The 17,633-nt window shown below is 67.1% G+C and overlaps 3 protein-coding genes across 4 annotated transcripts; 2 read left to right on the top strand and 1 right to left on the bottom strand.

The window, feature by feature from the left end:
• The first annotated feature begins 598 nt into the window (after window positions 1-598).
• On the top strand, window positions 599-3,822 carry SP7 (Sp7 transcription factor). The gene is made up of 2 exons (XM_041403901.1): window positions 599-753; window positions 2,591-3,822. The coding sequence occupies exon 2, from the start codon at window positions 2,727-2,729 to the stop codon at window positions 3,705-3,707; it is 981 nt and encodes a 326-aa protein (XP_041259835.1). The 5' UTR covers window positions 599-753; window positions 2,591-2,726; the 3' UTR covers window positions 3,708-3,822.
• Window positions 3,823-6,283: 2,461 nt separating this feature from the next.
• On the top strand, window positions 6,284-13,367 carry AAAS (aladin WD repeat nucleoporin). 2 transcript variants are annotated; one of them, XM_041403896.1, is made up of 16 exons: window positions 6,284-6,598; window positions 6,886-7,013; window positions 7,713-7,768; window positions 7,890-7,981; window positions 8,239-8,285; window positions 8,687-8,785; window positions 9,346-9,489; window positions 9,599-9,719; window positions 9,869-9,993; window positions 10,433-10,493; window positions 10,888-10,978; window positions 11,333-11,426; window positions 11,540-11,607; window positions 11,709-11,790; window positions 12,303-12,387; window positions 13,117-13,367. In XM_041403896.1, exons 1-16 carry the CDS (start codon window positions 6,476-6,478, stop codon window positions 13,249-13,251), a joined length of 1,551 nt encoding a protein of 516 aa, XP_041259830.1. In that variant the 5' UTR covers window positions 6,284-6,475; the 3' UTR covers window positions 13,252-13,367. The 2 variants fall into 2 exon arrangements, 1 of the variants encoding a protein (XP_041259830.1); XR_005952607.1 differs by lacking the exon at window positions 10,888-10,978 and adding an exon at window positions 10,195-10,278 and having other exon boundaries at window positions 9,599-9,909; window positions 13,117-13,254.
• Window positions 13,368-14,657: 1,290 nt separating this feature from the next.
• Window positions 14,658-17,029, bottom strand: MYG1 (MYG1 exonuclease). The gene is made up of 7 exons (XM_041403899.1): window positions 16,837-17,029; window positions 16,292-16,404; window positions 16,068-16,227; window positions 15,768-15,917; window positions 15,561-15,683; window positions 15,183-15,364; window positions 14,658-15,106 (listed from the first exon to the last, which is right to left on the bottom strand). The coding sequence occupies exons 1-7, from the start codon at window positions 17,008-17,010 to the stop codon at window positions 14,926-14,928; spliced, it is 1,083 nt and encodes a 360-aa protein (XP_041259833.1). The 5' UTR covers window positions 17,011-17,029; the 3' UTR covers window positions 14,658-14,925.
• Window positions 17,030-17,633: the final 604 nt, after the last annotated feature.

Here is a 17,633-nt window from a genome sequence, read left to right as displayed (position 1 = left end):
CTCCTCTCCCTCCTTTCCATTCCCCTTTTCCTCTTCTTATTTCACTCTTATTTCTTCTCCTTTCCTTTTCCCTCCTTTCCCTTCCCTCCCTCTCCCCACTCTTCTCTTTCCTTTTCCCCACACTGGTTCCTGTCCCCTATCTCCCCTCCTTCTTCCAGCTCTCAGCCTCCTCATCTTCCTCCATTCACAACTTTTTTTTTTAAATTTTTCTTCCATTTCCTTATAGAATTTTTCTTTTCTCTTCCCTTCCTTTTTCATTTCCCTTTTAACTTTTCCCTTCCTTTTTCATTTCCCCTTTCCTCCCTTTTCCTTTCCTCCTCATCTCTTTTCTTTCCCTCCTTTTCTCTCTTATTTCCCTCTTCCAATTCCTTGTTCTTTCCCCTCCTTTCTTCTCTCCCCCTTTTCTCCTTCTTTTCCCGTCTCTCATCTTTTCCTTCCTCCTTTCCTTTTCCTCTTCCCCTTCCCCTGCCCCCCTTCCCGCGGTCCCCCGGCCCCCCCGGCTGGGGGCGGTTCGGGGCCGGGCTCCCGCTCCCGGCCCCGGTCCCGGCCCGGCCCAGCCCCGCCGCAGCGGCACAGCGGGGCGGGCGGCGGCCACGGTGCTCCGTCCCTCCCTCTCCCTCCGTCCCTCCCTCCGCAGCGAGCCCCGGCATCCCGGGACACCGGCATCCCGGGACAGCGGCACACCGCGACAGCGCGACAGCGCGACAGGGCACCCTCGCGGGCAGGACCCACCCCCGGCATCCCCGGAGCCCGGTAAGGATCCCCGGGACCGGGACCCTTCGGGATGGGGGACACGGGACCGGGACCCCGCGTAGAGGAACACGGGGTGGGGGATCCCCCTGGAGGGACAGGGACCCTTTGGGATGGGGGATCCCCCTGGAGGGACAGGGACCCTTTGGGATGGGGGATCCCCCTCGAGGGACAGGGACCCTTTGGGATGGGGGATCCCCCTCGAGGATCAGGGACACTTTGGGATGGGGGATCCCCCTCGAGGGACAGGGACCCTTTGGGATGGGGGACCCCTGCTCTGGGGCAGGGACCCCAGGATTTGGGAGCCATGGGGTGGTGGACTCGCTCCAGGATGGGGGGAGCCCCCTGGGATATGGGACTCCGCCATGGACAGGGACTGTGTGGGCCCCGAGCATCCCCCTGTGGTCCCTGTGCCGGGGGACACGTGTGACCCTGCCCCAGCAGGGACTGCCCTGCCATGCCCAGAGGGGGAACAGGGACAGGGGCATGGTGCCGAGTGCCACTGTCACCCCAAACTGTCCCTCTGGCTGGGGACAGCACCACTGCACAGGAGCCAGGCCCAGGTGTCCTCGGGTTCAGGGGACATGGGGTGGCACTGACAGGGTGGGGGAAACTGAGGCAAGGGCTGTGGGGACACTTGGGGCCAGGGACCAGGGACGGGGTTTGGGGATTGGGACTGGGGACAAGGACTGAGTTTGGGGACCAAGGAACTGCGGACTTAGGGGACCAGGGACTGGGGGACAAGGGACGGGGAATGGGGAACCGGAACCGAGGATCGAGAACTGGACACTGGTGGTCAGTGACAACAGACCGGGAATTTGGGACCCAGAATTTGGGAGCGGAGACCCCCAGAGCAGGGGCTGGACCCCTCCCCACGCCGGGAGGGGACATGGGAGGGGTCAAGATCCCTGAGCCAGCGGGAGCCACAAAGGGACTGTCACCCCCGGCAGCAGCGAGCTCACGCCGTCCTCAGCCCGCAGCTCCCGGGGCTCCTTCCCTGCTCCTTAATTTCCCGGCGCAAGCGGAGCTGATTTATGGGAGTTTGACACTATTTTAAGCGTGCGCCTCCGTTTGCCGCTCGCCCTGGTTTTAATTACCTCGGCTCTCGCGGCAGGGCAGCGTTCCCGGGGCACAGGCCTGGCCCTTGTTATCCTTGGAAAACCGGGAGCGCGCTTGCGGCCACGGCCGGGCCGGCGTAAAAATAGGCGCAAAAACCACGGAAAAAAAAAAAAAAAAAAAAAAAAAAAAAAGAAAGGGGGGCTCGGGGGGGAACACCCTAAAAAAAACCCCAAACAAACAAAAAAGCCAAAGTGGAAATGCCCCAAGGTGGGTGAAAAGATGAATTAAAAAAAAGAAAAATAAAGGAAAGGCTGGGGGTGATGGGGGTGAGGGACAGCTCACGACACCCCGGCCCAGCCCGCGCAGCTGAAAGCCATGACGGGTATAAAAGCAGAGGAAGTCACCCGGGGAGGGGGAGGCCACAGCATAATTCGATTAAAAGGCCATAAAGGCAGAAGGAGCCGAGATTGGGGGTGGGGGGAGGCCCTGCCACCAGCACAACCCCACAGCAGCCCCCAGAGAAGCCCCTTTGGGGGGGATGCTGGGCTGGGGCTGGCTCAACTCTGTGGGGGGAAACTGAGGCACAGGGGATGGGGACTGTTGGGGGTGGTGGGAACCCTGGGGCTGGGGCGTGCAGCAGGGCTGACACCCCAATACCACTGGCACCCCAGTTGGGCTGACACCCCAATGCAGCTGCCCCCACTGCGGACCCCCAGGACGGGTCACCCCACGGCTCACGGTGCCCCTCAGAACCTTCAAGCCCCGTTCCCCTTTTCCACAGGCTGCCGAGTGCCATGGCCGCGAGCCCCCGCTGACATCGCCCCCCACGCCTTGGGGTGCCCCGCTGGCATCGCCCCCCACGCCTCGCGGTGCCCCTGCTGACATCGCCCCCCACACTTCGCGGTGCCCCCGCAGCCATGGGTGACTCCTACGCCGCCGCCTTCCCCAGCGCCCCGGGGCTGCTGTCGCCGTCCGCCAGCCCCCAGGCCTCCCCCGGCCCCTACGGCCCCGACTACGGCCCCTTCGGGCACCCCTTCCCAGCCCCGTCCGGCGCCCAGGAGGTGCTGGGGGCCCCCGTGGTGGTGGCCAAGGGGCACCCCGCGGGCGAGTGCCTGCCGGGGGTGTACCCCTCGCTGGAGATGCCGCACCCCTACGGCTCCTGGTACAAGGGCGGCATCGGCGGGGGGCTGCCGGGGGGCTCCGGGCCCGCGGCCCCGTCCTGGTGGGATGTGCACCCCAACGGGGGCTGGCTGGGGGGGCCGGCGGGCGCCGAGGGGCTGCAGGGCTCGCTGCAGGGCCAGCCCACCCTCAGCCCCCCTCTGCCCACCTACGGCTCCGATTTCGGCGCTCTGAACCCCCCTCCATACACCAACGCCCCCGCGGCGCCCCCCGCCCCTAAACCCGCGCCGGGCGAGACCCCCAAGGGTCCCCGCGGCGGCTCCTTGGGGGGACGCCCGGCGTGCGATTGTCCCAACTGCCAGGAGCTGGAGCGGCTCGGGGGCCCGGCGGGGTCGCGGCGGAAGCCGGTGCACAGCTGCCACATCCCGGGCTGCGGCAAGGTGTACGGCAAAGCGTCGCACCTGAAGGCGCACCTGCGCTGGCACACGGGCGAGCGGCCCTTCGTGTGCAACTGGCTCTTCTGCGGGAAGCGCTTCACCCGCTCCGACGAGCTGGAGCGCCACGTCCGGACCCACACGCGAGAGAAGAAGTTCACCTGCCTGCTGTGCAGCAAGCGCTTCACCCGCTCCGACCACCTCAGCAAGCACCAGAAGACCCACGCCGACCCCCCCAAGCCGCCCCCCGGCGCCGAGCAGCCCCCGGCGTCCCCCCGGCCGCCGCCCGCCTCGCCCGGCAAGGACGGCGGCAGTCCCGAGGCCGGGAGTTTGTTGGAGATTTGAGCCTTTCCGCCTTCATCTTCCTCTTCCTCCTCCTCCGCGCCGCTGGGGATATTTATTACGGGGTGCTGCTCCCCCCAAGCCCCCTCCCCCTCAGTTCCCCAGCTCCTCGTTAGCCATTCTAATTTATGTCTTAAATTATGGGGGGGCTCTCCGAGCGCTCTGGGGTTCACGGGGGGTGTCAAGGTGAGACCCCCCCCTTTCTGTTTTCCCTTCCACCTCCCCCAACCCTTCTTACCCCCAGCCCTCGCCTCGCCCCCCGCACTCAGGGACAGGGTTTGCCCCCCTCCCCCGGCCTGGTTCATCAGTGCTAATGTAACGTGTCCCCCCCACTTTTTTTTAGCTGCCTACCCCTCCTGCCCCCCGGAAAAAAAGCAATAAAAGGATTGAGAGTGGAGCTGGGCCCCCTTCTGCGGCTGAGGCCGGGCAGCTTCATCACAGCAATGTGCTCTGCAGGGCTCCAAGGGAAACTGAGGCACGGAGGGCACACGGGCCTGCTGTGTCCCCTCTCTCTGGGGGTGGCAGGAGCTGTGCGGGGTTGGGGACAAGCTGGGCTGTCCCCTTGTCCTCAGCTCCTGGGGTGCCATGTCCTGTGCCTCTTCCCTTCCTCAGGGTCTTGTCCCCGTGTCCCCAGGACTCTGTTCCCTGTGCTCCCCACAGTCTCCTTGTCCCCACATCCCTCCTCGTGTCCCCAACCTCAGGGACAGCCAAAGCCTGACAGGCTGCGGGGCCTGACAGGACTGTCCCCTGCCAGCCTCATCCTGCCCACGCGTGTCCCCGCTCCAGGGACATTGTGTGCACGGGAACACGCCTGTGCACAGCCCCGTGCCTCAGTTTCCCCCCGGCCACATCCCAGGGCCCACGTGGCAGCACCGGGCACGCGGCGGGGCCACGTGTCCCCGAGGACACCCCAATTTTGGGCGCTGTGGGCTGGCGGGGACCCCACTGCACTCCCCCTCCCCCTGCCCTGGGCTCCCGCCAGCCCTTTGATGCGCTCAGCCCTGGTTTGGGGCTTTTCCTGAAAAAAAAACCCAAAAAGCCACGGAAAAAGGCAACAGGAGGCGGAAACGAGCTCCAGTGCCAGCACGGAGCGGGGGGGCAGTGCTGGCACCCATGGCCCTGCGGGGGGACAGGGACACGGGTGGCAGCAGGTCCCGTGCCAGCCCCGGGTGGGTCACGGTGGCCACGAGCTGGCCAGGACCCAGCTGTCCCCAGGGAGAGGGGGGACACAGGCTGGGGAAACTGAGGCACGGAGGCGGCAATGGAGCGGCCGGAGCTCAGCGCCACCACACAGAGCGCCACAGAGCTGTCCCCAGGGTGGCTCCCGGGGGCATTTGGAGTGGCAGTGCCACCTCTCCATGTCGCCCCCCAGGCCAGCCACACCCTGCCCGACACCAGCTCGCCCGTTTCGGGGTTTCCCCCCAGAACCCCGGCCCCGCTGCCGCTCGCCGTGGGTGGGCCGGTGCCAAGCAGGGCGAGGAGCCACGTCCCCGAGCCAAACCCCGGCCCGGCGGCCACCGAGGGCTCGACCGCCCGGAGCCTCCCAAACCACAGAGCCCAACCCCATCCAGCGACCCCCCCATCCCCACCGGGACCCCCCCCTCCGCCACCTCCGCCTTTTTTCCCGTCTCGCTGCCCCATCAGCCGCGTTTGGGGGGGGTCCGAGGGACGCCGCGAGGCCACGCCAGCCCTGCGGTGGCTCTGATGTCGGCGCCATCCCAAATCGTCGTCTCCTATCGAACCCCGCTCGCTCCGTAACGGGCGAGGAATGTGGGGCCCCCCGCCGCAGCTCCCCCCGCCGCCTTTATTTAATATCCTGAGAAAATTAAAATAACTCTTGCGGCCGCTAAGGAAAACACGGGGATAAACACGAGAAAAGCGGGAGCCCCGGGAGAGGGGCTGGGAGCGAGCCAAGGCGGGGGCACGCGGCGGGAGCGGCACCCGGGGGACGCGGGGAGAACGGACACGGGCACCCGCCAGACGGGACACCGGGGGAGGCGGCACCGGGGACACGGGAGCGCGGGACAGCGGCATGCCGCGGGAGCACAAGAGGGGACCGGGACCGGGGGTGCCCGCGGGACACAGGGGTGCGGGACACGCGGGGTGCCCCGGGGGTGCCCCAGGGTCTCGGTCTCGTTTCCGTTCCCGTTGCCGGTCCCGGTCCCAGCACTGCCCGGCTCGGACACCACGTGACCCGTTTTTCGTGCCCGCCCCTCGCCCCGTCCCTCAAGGGAGGCTCCGCCTCTCTTAAAGGGGTAACGACAGTAAAAAGTGGACCTCATTTTTTATCAGTCCTCGTTACAACCGGAGGGCCACTAAGGCACCGGTGGAGTGCGGCGGTGCAGGAGTCGCCGATATTCTGTCTCCTCCTCGAAGGAAAGTCGGGGAGCGTGGCGTTGTCCCACAGCGAGGTCTGCGCGGATTTCTCACTCGAGCCGCGGCCCTTTTAATTCCCCTCCCACACGCGCCCGGAGCCACGAGGGCGGCGCGCGGCGGCGATTGGCGCGAACGGGGAGCGGGAAGGGGTGAGGGGAGGCAAGATGGCGGCGCCGGGGGCTGAGGGCGGGGAGCGGGTGAGGGGGAGCCGGGGGAAAACCGGGGGGCGCCAGGGGTTGTGAGCGGGTGAGGGAAAACCCGGGGGGCACCGCGGGTTGTGAGGGGCGGAGGGACCGGCGGAAGGGTCGCCGGCTTGGAGCCGGCGCATCCCGAGGGCAGCGGCGGTTTCAGCTGTCGCCCCCCGGGCCGGTCTCGCCGCCAGGCTCGGCGCCGCCATGTGCTCGCTGGGGCTGTTCCCGCCGCCGCCTCCGCCTGGGGATGTCACCCTGTACGAGCTCAACAACGCGCTGGTCTGCGGCCGCCTCAGCGAGCAGCTCCCGCTGGCCTTCCAGAGCCAGGTGAGACCCCGAGCCGGGGGAGCCTCCTGGCTGCCGCCCCCTCCAGCCTGGGGCTGCCACCTTTGTCCCCCTCAGCTGTGGCTGGAGCTCTGTCCCCTCTGCTGGGGTCTCTCCAGGCACCCTCAGGCTGCTCCTTCGCCCCTCCTTGTGTCCCTGCCTTCCTCCCCTCGCCTTTTGCCCGCTGCCCTGGGGGGGTCCCTTTGTGCCCTCAGGCTCGGGGGGCTCATGGGGGTTCAGGGAGCTCAGAGGGTCTCGAGGGGGCTCAGGGGGGGCTCTGTGTGCTGCAGGTTCCCGACCTGCCCGTGCTGAGCCTGCCCAAGGAGCCTCTCAAGGCCCACGGCCGCCTGGAGCCCAGCGCCCGCCCGCCCTTCATCCACCACCGCGAGTCGCTCTGGAAGCGCTGCCTGAGCGCCTGGTGAGTGCCCCGCTGCCCCCAGAGAGCCCGGGCTGTCCCCTGAGAGCCCGGGCTGTCCCCAGAACAGGCCAGGCTGTCCCCAGAGAGCCCCGGCTGTCCCCTGAGAGCCCGGGCTGCCCCCAGAGAGCCCGGGCTGCCCCCAGAGAGCCCGGGCTGCCCCCAGAGAGCCCGGGCTGCCCCCAGAGAGCCCCGCTGTCCCCAGAGAGCCCGGGCTGTCCCCAGAACAGGCCAGGCTGTCCCCAGAGAGCCCAGGCTGCCCCCAGAGAGCCCGGGCTGCCCCCAGAGAGCCCGGGCTGCCCCCAGAGAGCCCCGCTGTCCCCTGAGAGCCCGGGCTGCCCCCAGAGAGCCCCGCTGCCCCCTGAGAGCCCAGGCTGCCCCCAGAGAGCCCGGGCTGCCCCCAGAGAGCCCGGGCTGCCCCCAGAGAGCCCCGCTGTCCCCTGAGAGCCCGGGCTGCCCCCAGAGAGTCCCGCTGTCCCCTGAGAGCCCGGGCTGTCCCCTGAGAGCCCGGGCTGCCCCCAGAGAGCCCGGGCTGTCCCCAGAAGGGGCCGGGCTGTCCCCAGAGAGCCCAGGCTGTCCCCAGAGAGCCCAGGCTGTCCCCAGAGAGCCCAGGCTGTCCCCAGAGAGCCCAGGCTGTCCCCAGAGAGCCCAGGCTGTCCCCAGAACAGGCCGGGCTGGGTGGTGACCGTGCTCTCGCCGCAGGCGCGACGCCGGGCTCTGCGGGCTGCTCAGGGAGCTGGCCGGCGCCGAGGAGGAGGGTGAGTTTGGGCTGCCCGGAGAGCTCGGGTCTCGCTGTGATGCTTTGGCCGGGCCCTGCTGTCCCTGCCCGTGTCCCCTGTGGCTGGCAGGGACGCTGAGGCTGCCTTTGCCCTGTGCCAGGGCTGCGGTGGCTGCGGACGGGCTCGAGCCACGCGCTGGCCGTGTGCCGCTGGCTGTCCTCGCTGCACGGCTCCCTGTTCCCTCACCTGTCCGTGAGTCACTCCCGCCTGGGGCAAGGGGAGCAGCCATTTGGGGTGGGGAGTGGTCCCTTCCCCACTAAAAACCCCCCGAAATGCTCCTCCTGGTGATGCCCAGCTCCAGACACTGCTCCTTCCTCCTCTGGGGGAAAATGGACACTGGGAAGGTGTTTGGTGCTCCAAGAGGGGCCGGAATCCAGGTGGGGGAGAGGGAGAAAGGGCTGGAAGCTGGGGGTCACTGCTGCCAGCTCAGTGTGCTCCTCTCCCTGCAGCTGACCAGTGAGGACATGATTGCAGCCTTCTCCCAGGCCGTGGACTGGTGAGTTCTGGGTGTCCCAAAATCACCGTGCCGGGGTCTGGGACCCTCCTGGGGTGGGAGTACAAGGACAGGATGGCCCCGTTTGGGTGGGCTCAACCATTAAAGGCAAATATTGCCCCACTGGCTCTGGCTGCCCTGGTTTGTGTGTCCTGCTCAGGAAGAGATCAGGGTTAAAGGAGATCAGAGCCTGGAAAATTCCTTCCAATTCCAACCCCAGGCTGTGGTCACCAGCCCCTCATCAGAGCCCTGTGAATAATCCCCAGAAACAGGGAATTTCTCAAAGAAAATGGTCCTGTTGAGCAGCAGAAAGGAAGTTTTATTTCTCAGGGGACTCTGAGAGGGGTCTTTGCCAGCCCAGCGGGTGCTGGGGGGGGTCTCACCCTGCCCTGTGCCCCCTCCAGGGCTGGCTGCACCGTCCGGGCCTTCGCCTGGCACCCTCACACCAACAAATTCGCTGTGGCTCTTCTGGACGATTCCATCCGTGTCTACAACTCCAGCAGGTGGGGCTTTGTCCCGGGGTGGGCGCTGCCCTGGGCCTGCTGCCCACCTGGGCACCCCTGGGCTCCTGTTCAGCCCTCCCTGCTCCTTCCCCGCTCTCCCCTGAGCCTCAAGAGCTTTGTCTGTCCTTTCCCTGCCTGCTCCGTGCCTCTGGGGACATGCTGGGGGTCACAAGCCCTGGGGGAGGTGACAGAGCCGGGGGGACACGGGCTGAGTGTCCTCTGTCCCCCAGGTGTCCCTGCTCCCCCAGGGAGTGCCAGTCCCTGCTCAGGAGAAGACTCTGCCGGCTGCTCCTGCAGCCCCCCCAGGTGTCCCCACGCTGGGACATCTGGCCAACCTGGGCCCTGTCCGGACTGGGGACACCTCGGCTCGGTCACACCAGGTGTGCCCTGGCTCGCTGCGGTGTCACTGGCTGGGAATTCCTGTCCCCCGGGAAGCACACGGCAGGGCACACCCCTCCCCAGCCTGCTGTCCCCCTCACTGTGCTCAGGGCTGGCAGGGGACACTGTGGCTGCGCCAGGGTTCCCACAGCTCCCCCTGTCCCCTGTCCCCTCCCCGGCAGTGCCACCGTGCCCTCGCTGAAGCACCGCCTGCAGAGGAACGTGGCCGCCATGGCCTGGAAGCCGCTCTGTGCCTCCATCCTGGCCGTGGCCTGCCAGAGCTGTGTCCTCGTGTGGCACCTGGACCCCACCTCCCTCTCCACCAGGTGACAGCTCCCACCCTCCCTTCCCGGCCGCTGTCACCCCGCTGGGGTTGGCTTTGGGGCAGCGCCACCGTCCCGCCAGCAAATCCCAAATCTCCCTCTTCCTGTGCAGGCCCTCGTCGGGCTGTGCCCAGGTGCTGTCCTGCCCCGGGCACAGCCCTGTCACCAGCCTGGCCTGGGCGCCCAGCGGGGAGCGGCTGCTCTCGGCGTCACCGGTGGACACGGCCATGCTGGTGAGGACCCTCCTGGGGACACCCCTGGGGTCACCCAGGGACACTCGGGCTGGGCACAGGCACTGCTGCTCTGGGATTTCACCTGGACCTGAAATCTTCACTCTGTTCCCTAATCCCGGTGTCACAGTCGTCCTCCTTGTCCCCTCCAGGTGTGGGACGTGTCCACCGAGACCTGTGTCCAGCTGCAGTGGTTTGGGGGTGGCGGTGTCACCTACTTGGCGTGGTCCCCCGACGGCAGCAAGGTGCTGGCAGCCACCCCCTCGGCCGTGTTCCGGTGAGCTCCTCATCCCCATCCTCTTCCTCGCTCCAGAAAATCCCAAATATTCCCCCTGCTCCTGTTCCTGTTGTGGGGACAGAGTGGGGAGTGGCTGGGGCACGGGCTTGGACATCGTGGATCCCCGGAGCAGCAGGGTCGTCCTCCTTGTCCCCTCCAGGTGTGGGACGTGTCCACCGAGACCTGTGTCCAGCTGCAGTGGTTTGGGGGTGGCGGTGTCACCTACTTGGCGTGGTCCCCCGACGGCAGCAAGGTGCTGGCAGCCACCCCCTCGGCCGTGTTCCGGTGAGCTCCTCATCCCCATCCTCATCCTCGCTCCAGAAAATCCCAAATATTCCCCCTGCTCCTGTTCCTGTTGTGGGGACAGAGTGGGGAGTGGCTTGGACATCACTGGGGCAAATTCCCAGGAGTTCTGCTCCCTGAAGCCCATCTCCTGCAGGGTGTGGGAGGCCCAGATGTGGACCTGTGAGCGCTGGCCCACGATCAGGGGACGCTGCCAGGTAGGATGGGATATTCCCCTCCCAGGCAATTCCCCTCATTTTGGCTGGAAAAGTCTTCTGGGACCACCCAGGCCAACCCCTGCCACATCCACAGGGCTTTTAATCCCTCCAGGAATGGGGTTACTAACCCTGCCCTGGGCAGCCAGCCCAAGAAATTGTGGAAATTTTCCCTAATTGTGTGGAAATCTTCCCAATATCCAACCTGAACCTCTCCTGGCACAGCCTGAGGCCGTGCCCCTCTTGTCCCATTCAGGGACTTGTGGAGTGAAAAGTCCTTCCTGAGCCTCCTTTTCTCCAGTCTGAGACACTCCGGGCAGGGTGGCACTGTCCCACAGCAGGGTGACAGGGTGGCACTGTCCCACAGACAGGGTGACAGGGTGGCACTGTCCCACAGACAGGGTGCTGGAGCCCCGATGGCAGCCGGCTGCTCTTCACCGTGCTGGGTGAATCTGTCATCTACTCCTTGTCCTTCTCCGAGTACCGGGGTGAGTTTGTCCCACCTGGAGCTTCCCAAGGGCAGGGAGAGGGTTGCCAAATGTCCCCACAGCTTTGGGGTGAGGAGCTGGGACACACAGGGGGTGTTTTGGGGTCCCCAAGCACGGAATCTGTGGAATTCAGGTTTTTCCATCCCTCATGTTGCTCCTCGGTCACAGTTGTGGGGTCTTGACAGGATTTCAGGGAGACTCCAGTGGGTCCAGAGCCAGCTTGGGGGTCCTGGTGTTTGCTGTCCCTTGTCCTCCACCTGGGACACCAGCACGGCTGCTCTGAGAAAGAAATAAGTGAGTGATCACCTGGGAAATGCAGTGGGATTGCTGGAGCGTGGATCTCTGCCCTTTCAGGGGAGATGCAGGGGCAGGTGGGAGGCTCCAAGACGGCCTCGATCGTGGCAGACCTGTCCGAGACCACCTTCGAGACCCTCTACGGGGAGGAGAGGTGGGTGTGCCTGGGGACACAGGGGGTCCCTGCTCCTCCTGGCAGCCACCCCTCGCTGCTGGGGACACCCAGGGGGTCTCTGCCCCCCATTTTGGGGACTTGTGCTGTTCCAGGATCGGAGGAGAGGTTCATTCCATGGTGTGGGACCCCACCGGGGAGAGGCTGGCGGTGATCATCAGAGGTCAGTCCTGCCCCCTTCCTGCTTTGGCCTGGGACTCCTGCTGCCCTGGGAGAAGGGGCACGGGGGACAAGGGAGAGCCTTGGTGCTTCTGTGCCCTGCAGGACACCCCGAGTGTGCGGGCAGCCAGCCGGCCGTCGCCGTGTTCCGCACCCGCAACAGCCCCGTCTTCGAGCTCCTGCCCTGGTGCGTGGGGGCTGGGGGGGTTTGGGTTCATGGCAGGGGTTTTGGGTGGGTTTGGGTTCATTGAGATGGGTTTGGGTTCATGGCAGGGGGTTTTGGGTGGGTTTGAGTTCATTGAGGTGGGTTTGGGTTCATGGCAGGGGTTTTGGGTGGGTTTGGGTTCATTTGGATGGGTTTGGGTTCATTGCAGGGGGGTTTGGGTTCACTGCAGCAGATTTGGGATAGGTTTGGGTTTACTGAGTCCCATTAACTCCCAGGATGTGATGGGGGAGCGCTGCCCCTGGTGCTCCTCCAATCCCTGACACTGCTTCACCCTGAAATCTGCTTTGGCCACATTGTCCCCTCCCCACCTCACCCCCTTGGCTTTGGGTTGTCCTTTCCCAGTGCATCCCTTCAGACCCCAAGCACCCCCAGCTCTCTGGGATGTGCTGTTTTCCCTGGGACCCCCAGCACCCCCAGCTCTCTGGGATGTGCCGTTTCCAGGCCCTAACCGTGGCTGTTCCCCCTCCCCACAGCGGCTTCGTGCGGGGTGAGCGCGGTGCCCAGCCCCAGCTCATCTCCTTCCACCCCTGCTTCCCTCAGGGCGCCCTCCTGACCGTGGTGAGTCCCTCCCCGGGGCATTCCCAGTCCCGGGGGACACTGGTGGCACTGGGAGGGGGCTGGGATCAGGGTGAGCCAGGGAGAGGTTTAACCAGACCAAGGGTTGGGTCCTGTGTTTTGGGGACAGTGGCCAGGCAGGAAGGGACCTGGAGGGACTGAGGAGCAGTGCTGGACATGAGCCAGGTGTGCCCAGGTGGCCAAAAAGTCTGGTGGGATCCTGGCCTGGCTCAGGGGTGGCGTGGCCAGCAGGAGCAGGGGGTTGTTTCTCCCCCACACCTTGAATGCTGTGTCCAGGTCTGGACCCCCCAGTTCAGGAAAGATTTTGGCATCTGGGGCATGTCCAGAAAAGGGAACAGAGCTGGGGAAGGGTCTGGAGCTCTGGGGGGGTGGGGGAGGTGGGGAAGGGGCTCAGCCTGAAGACGAAGAGGCTCAGGGGGAACCTCATCCTCCCTGACAGGAGGGGCAGCCAGGTGAGGTCTCTGCTCCCAGTGACAGGACCAGGGGACACAGCCAGGGGAGCTTTGGGTGGACTTCAGGAATTTCTTCCCAGAAAGGGTGACTGGACGTTGGAGTGGGCTGGGGAGCTGAACATCCCTGGGGTGTTGAGGCAGAGCCTGGGCAGGGGGCTCGGTGACAAAGCCCGGGTGACAGGGTGCTGTCAGGGGCTGCACTCCATCCCAGTTCGGTGCCCTCTGGACACTCAGCCCTGCCCCTCCCTGTGCCCTGCAGTGCTGGTCCTCGGGGAGGATCTCCCACATCCCCTTCTTCTTCGTCAGCGCCCTGGAGCCCCGCGGCAGCCCCCGCCGCAGCCCCGCGCCCGTGCTGGGCAGCGTCCGCGAGCAGCCGCTCTTCTCCGAGCTCTGAGACCCCCCCGGGGCCCCCTCGGACACCCCAGGGCCTCCTCTCCCTCCGGGAGCCCCCCCACCTGCTCAGGGTCTGCCAGTGCTGATCCTGCCCCGATTAAAGGTGGATTTTCCTTCCCTCTCGTCTTCTTTCCTCACCCCGATGGGAGTGGAGATTTCTGGGGGTGAATTTGGGAAGTCCTGTGGGTCGGGGGGGTTCTGGGGGCTCCAGAGTTGGTTTTTGGGGTCAGAAAGAATGTGATCCCAGTGCAGCCCATGGGTCAGGGCTGCTCTTTTGGGATCAAAGAGCCCTGTTTTGGGGATGGGTGATGGCTGAAGGAGTTCTGGGGGGTTTTTGGCACACACCAACCCCCAGGCTTTGTCTTGAGGGTGAGCAAAAGCGAACCAAAACCCCCAAATGGAACCAAACCCTCTGAGGGTCCCCAAACCCCAGCCCTGGGGGCCCCAGGGTGCTTGTGCTGATCCAGGTGAACCCCCCCCAGCCCCGCAGGTGGGGGCAGCAGCTGGGCCCCCCCAGAGGGGGATGAACGCTGCTGCTGGGGGTGGCACAGTGAAATCCCAGGATTATGCACCCTTAATCCCAGGATTACACTCCCCCAATCCCAGGATTACGCTGTGCTGGCAGGGAGGACAGGGAGTGCACAGGGTCCCTGCTCCCCCCACCCAACAGCCTCAGGACCCCCAAAATCCTCCCCAGAGCAAGGGGGAGACCCCCCCCCTTCCCCCCCACAGCATCCAGCCCCTTCCCGAGGCTCGGCAGGAGGATCCAGGGGGGTCCAGGGGTGACCCGGGCTCCAAACCCACCGCAGCTGCTGGGGCCGGCCGGGGGGGGCTTCACCCCTCGGGCCTGCCCGGTTGGCTCCCGGTGCCGCGGCTGAGCGGCTCCTTCTCCTCCCGCTGCTGCTCCCGGTGTGGCAGCGCCCGCGCCCCGCAGGGCAGCGCCCGCAGGTACCGCAGCTGCAGCCGCGTCTCCTCCCGGCTCCGCCGCACGGAGCGGCGCACGCAGAGCAGCACCAAGCCCAGCCACCCCGCCACGGCCACCAGCGCCGCCACGTCCGGGACCCGCGCTGTCCCCGCGCCCCTCCCCAGCGTCTCGTTGTGGCCGCTGGGTGGGACCGGCGCCGGTGGAGCCCCCCCGGGGCAGCGGGAACCCCCCCGGGGGTGCTGGGGCAGCGCCAGCAGCAGCAGCACGAGCAGCCCGGCCGCCCGCATGGCCCCGAAGGAGCGGAGGGAGGGGACACCGTGACCCCCCCGCGTGCTGGTGACACGCAGTGCCACCGGGGGGGGGCACGGGTTGCTGTCCCCGTGCTGGAGGGGGGGTCACGGCTGTCCCTGAGTCACAGCAACCCCCGAGTGGCACACGCAGCACCCCCCGGGACCCCCGAGCCCCCTCGACAGCGAATCCACTGGGCACACACTGGTTTTTACTGGTGCAGGGACATGACAGGAACGGGGTCGAACTCCCAGGAAATGGAGCCAAAAAGTCTCTGGCTGGGCTGGCACCCGTCCAGCACGGGGAGTGGGTGCTCTGAGACCCCCGGGAGGGGCTGCTGCCCCCCAGCACAGCAGATCCCTCAGAGAATCCAGGATCCAAGCAGGAACGGTCCCTGCACATCCCTGGCACCCCACACTGGCCCGGGGCTCCCTTTTGGGGTGACCCCGCTGGGGAGGGGGCTCACGAGCTCTCTGTGGCCCCCCCGAGCTCCAGCGCCCTCCGGGCCATCTCCAGGGCCCCCTCCCGGGTCCGGTTGCCCCCGATGAAGCCGCTGGCGTGGACGAAGATGCAGCCGGGGATTCCGGCCAGCTCGGAGAGCTCCTCGTCCCGGAGCCCCCGCCAGGCCTCGGGCAGGGGGAGCCTGGGGGGGACACGGGGCTTGAGAGTGACCCCGGCCCCGCGGGGGGGCGCGGGCAGGGCCAGGGGAGGGGTCTCACCGGCTCTGGAAGCTGTGGGGGGCTGTGGGGACGCTCTGCACCCGCCACTGCCCGCCCCGGTCCGGGAACAGCACGAGCAGCAGCGGCCGGGGCAGGGCCAGCTCCTGCTCCAGCTGGAACAGGTGCTCCTTCCAGGGACAGCCGCCCTGCGACAGCTCCAGGACCTGCCCGCTGGCGTCCACCTGCGGGGGGGACACGCTGGGGACACGCTGGGGACACGGGGGTGGCTCCCGAAACCACCCTGGGCTCCGTGCCCCGAAACCTCCGAGTCCCTCCCACAGGGCTGCCGGATATGGGGTGCAGAGCCCCCCCGGGAGGTTTCTACCGAAGGGATCTGAGCTCCCCACGCCCCGGTTCCCCCCCAGAATTCCAGATCACCTGGAGGCGACGCCGCACGGCCTCTTCCACCAGCGCCCGCGCGGGCAGCCAGGCGCGGTGGTAGAAATCCAGGCGCTGCAGGAACTCGCTGCCCACCAGCTCCATGGCCCTCCTGAACCCCGCCTGGGGACACGGGGGGCAGCAGGGGGTCAGCAGCGTCCCCAGGCAGGGTGTCTCCGAGCAGGGTGTCCCCAGGGCTGTCCCCACCTCGGTGTCCTGGTCGGGGTCGTTCCAGCGGGGGTTCAGGTGCCCCACGCGGGCGCTCAGGGTGGTGCTCAGGGCGTAGCGCGGCTCCCCCGCCGCCGGCGCGATCCCGTTGTCCATGGCATCGATCTCCTCCACGAAGTTCTCGTACAGCTGGGCACGGTGGGGACAGAGCAGCAGTGAGGGGACAGCGGAGCAGAGCCTGGCTGGAAGCACAGCTGCCACAAACCGGTCTCCCCTTTGTCCACCGAGGGCAGAACCGTCACCGTGGCAGGGTGACAGACCCCCTGCCGCCCCTGTCACCTTGTCGTAGAGCGCTGTGACCACGGGCCCGTCCTCGGGCTGCCCCAGGAGCTCCCCCAGGATCTGCGCCCCGAAGTGGCAATAGACGAGCCCGGCGCTGCTCAGCTTCGTGCTCCAGGGCTTGTCCGGCCGCAGGCTCCGCATGGACTCCGTGAAGGACCTGCGGGGCCACGCGGTCACCCCGGGCACCGCCGGGGACGCCGCTGTCCCCAGGGGGGTCTCACCTCTGGTGGTGGTCGTAGCAGTGCCGCCCCGGGTCGTACTCGCCCCCCACGTCCACGACAACGTCACAGCCGGCCAGGCGCTGCGGGTCCCGCGTCCGCACGATCTCCGCGTCCTGCAGGGGACACCGCGGTCAGGGACACCGGGGACCCACGGGAGCGGCTCCGGGTGACGAGGGACACCGGGGAGGGACCCTGAGAAGGGGGTGGGGGAGATAAGGGTGACCCCCAGCTGGCACCGGGGGCCCCAAGGAAGGACTGGGGACACAAGGGTGACTCTCAGGTGGCATCGGGGACAGCACAGGGACCCCCAGGTGGGACCGGGGACCCCGAGAAAGGACTGGGGACACAAGGGTGGCCCCCAGGTGGCACCGGCGACAGAAGAGCGGCCGCTGGGTGGGCTCAAGTGTCCCCACATGGGACCGCGAGAGGAGCGACCCGGAGGAAGACCCCGGGACCCGGCACCGCACGGTGCCCCCGTCCCGTTCATGCCCCGTTCATGCCCCGAGCCGGGCGCGCTGCCGATGCCGCCGCAGGCGGGGCCGTACCCGGTAGCGGGGCAGGAGGCGCAGCAAGAAACACGCCAGCGCCTCGTCGCAGTGGAAGGTGCCGTCGTGGGTGCCGATGCGGGCGGCGGGCTCGGGGTGCGGCCGCTTGTTCCCGGTGCCGGTGCCGGTGGCGGCCATGACCACGAGCCGGGCGGCGCGCGCGGCACCGCGCATGGCGGCGGGGAGGCCACGCCCCCAGAGGGGCCACGCCCCCTCATCGTAAGCGCTTCCCGCCAAATTTGTCCCGCGCTTGCCCAGGATCGGCCCCGCCCCCTAGAGTGCGCACGCGCACTGGGCGGGATCAAGGCGCCAGTTCGGTGTGGCGGGTGCCCTCTGGCGGCCGGGACTGGGAACACGCGGGGCGGGATCGGGACAGAGGGACAGGGACACACGGACACCGCCGGGACTGACAGACACGGTCCTGCCCAGCCCCGGGGACACAGGGATGGACACACAGGGAGGGATGGACACACGGACACCGCCGGGACTGACAGACACGGTCCTGCCCAGCCCCGGGGACACAGGGATGGACACACAGGGAGGGATGGACACACGGACACCGCCGGGACTGACAGACACGGTCCTGTCCAGCCCCGGGGACACAGGGATGGATGGACACACGGACACTGCCGGGACTGACAGACACGGTCCTGCCCAGCCCCCGGGACACAGGGATGGATGCACACACAGGGAGGGATGGACACACGGACACCGCCGGGACTGACAGACACGGTCCTGCCCAGCCCCGGGGACACAGGGATGGATGGACACAGGGATGGATGGACACACGGACACTG

This window comes from Onychostruthus taczanowskii, unplaced genomic scaffold (genome assembly GCF_017590055.1).
Source record: "Onychostruthus taczanowskii isolate IOZ18803 unplaced genomic scaffold, ASM1759005v1 scaffold206, whole genome shotgun sequence".
NCBI lineage: Eukaryota > Metazoa > Chordata > Aves > Passeriformes > Passeridae > Onychostruthus > Onychostruthus taczanowskii.
Note: the sequence above shows the minus strand (reverse complement) of the source record. Positions and strands in the feature narration are given on the sequence as shown.

Excerpts from the sequence above, each read along its gene's own strand:
- SP7 (XM_041403901.1), top strand. The coding sequence starts at position 2,727 with ATGGGTGACTCCTACGCCGCCGCCTTCCCCAGCGCCCCGGGGCTGCTG.
- AAAS (XM_041403896.1), top strand. The coding sequence starts at position 6,476 with ATGTGCTCGCTGGGGCTGTTCCCGCCGCCGCCTCCGCCTGGGGATGTC. Across the intron at positions 7,982-8,238 it reads CCCTGTTCCCTCACCTGTCC|CTGACCAGTGAGGACATGAT; the intron begins GTGAGTCACTCC and ends CTCTCCCTGCAG. Across the intron at positions 8,286-8,686 it reads TTCTCCCAGGCCGTGGACTG|GGCTGGCTGCACCGTCCGGG; the intron begins GTGAGTTCTGGG and ends TGCCCCCTCCAG.
- MYG1 (XM_041403899.1), bottom strand. The coding sequence starts at position 17,010 with ATGCGCGGTGCCGCGCGCGCCGCCCGGCTCGTGGTCATGGCCGCCACC. Across the intron at positions 15,684-15,767 it reads ACCCCGACCAGGACACCGAG|GCGGGGTTCAGGAGGGCCAT; the intron begins GTGGGGACAGCC and ends CCGTGTCCCCAG. Across the intron at positions 15,107-15,182 it reads CCCCACAGCTTCCAGAGCCG|GCTCCCCCTGCCCGAGGCCT; the intron begins GTGAGACCCCTC and ends TGTCCCCCCCAG.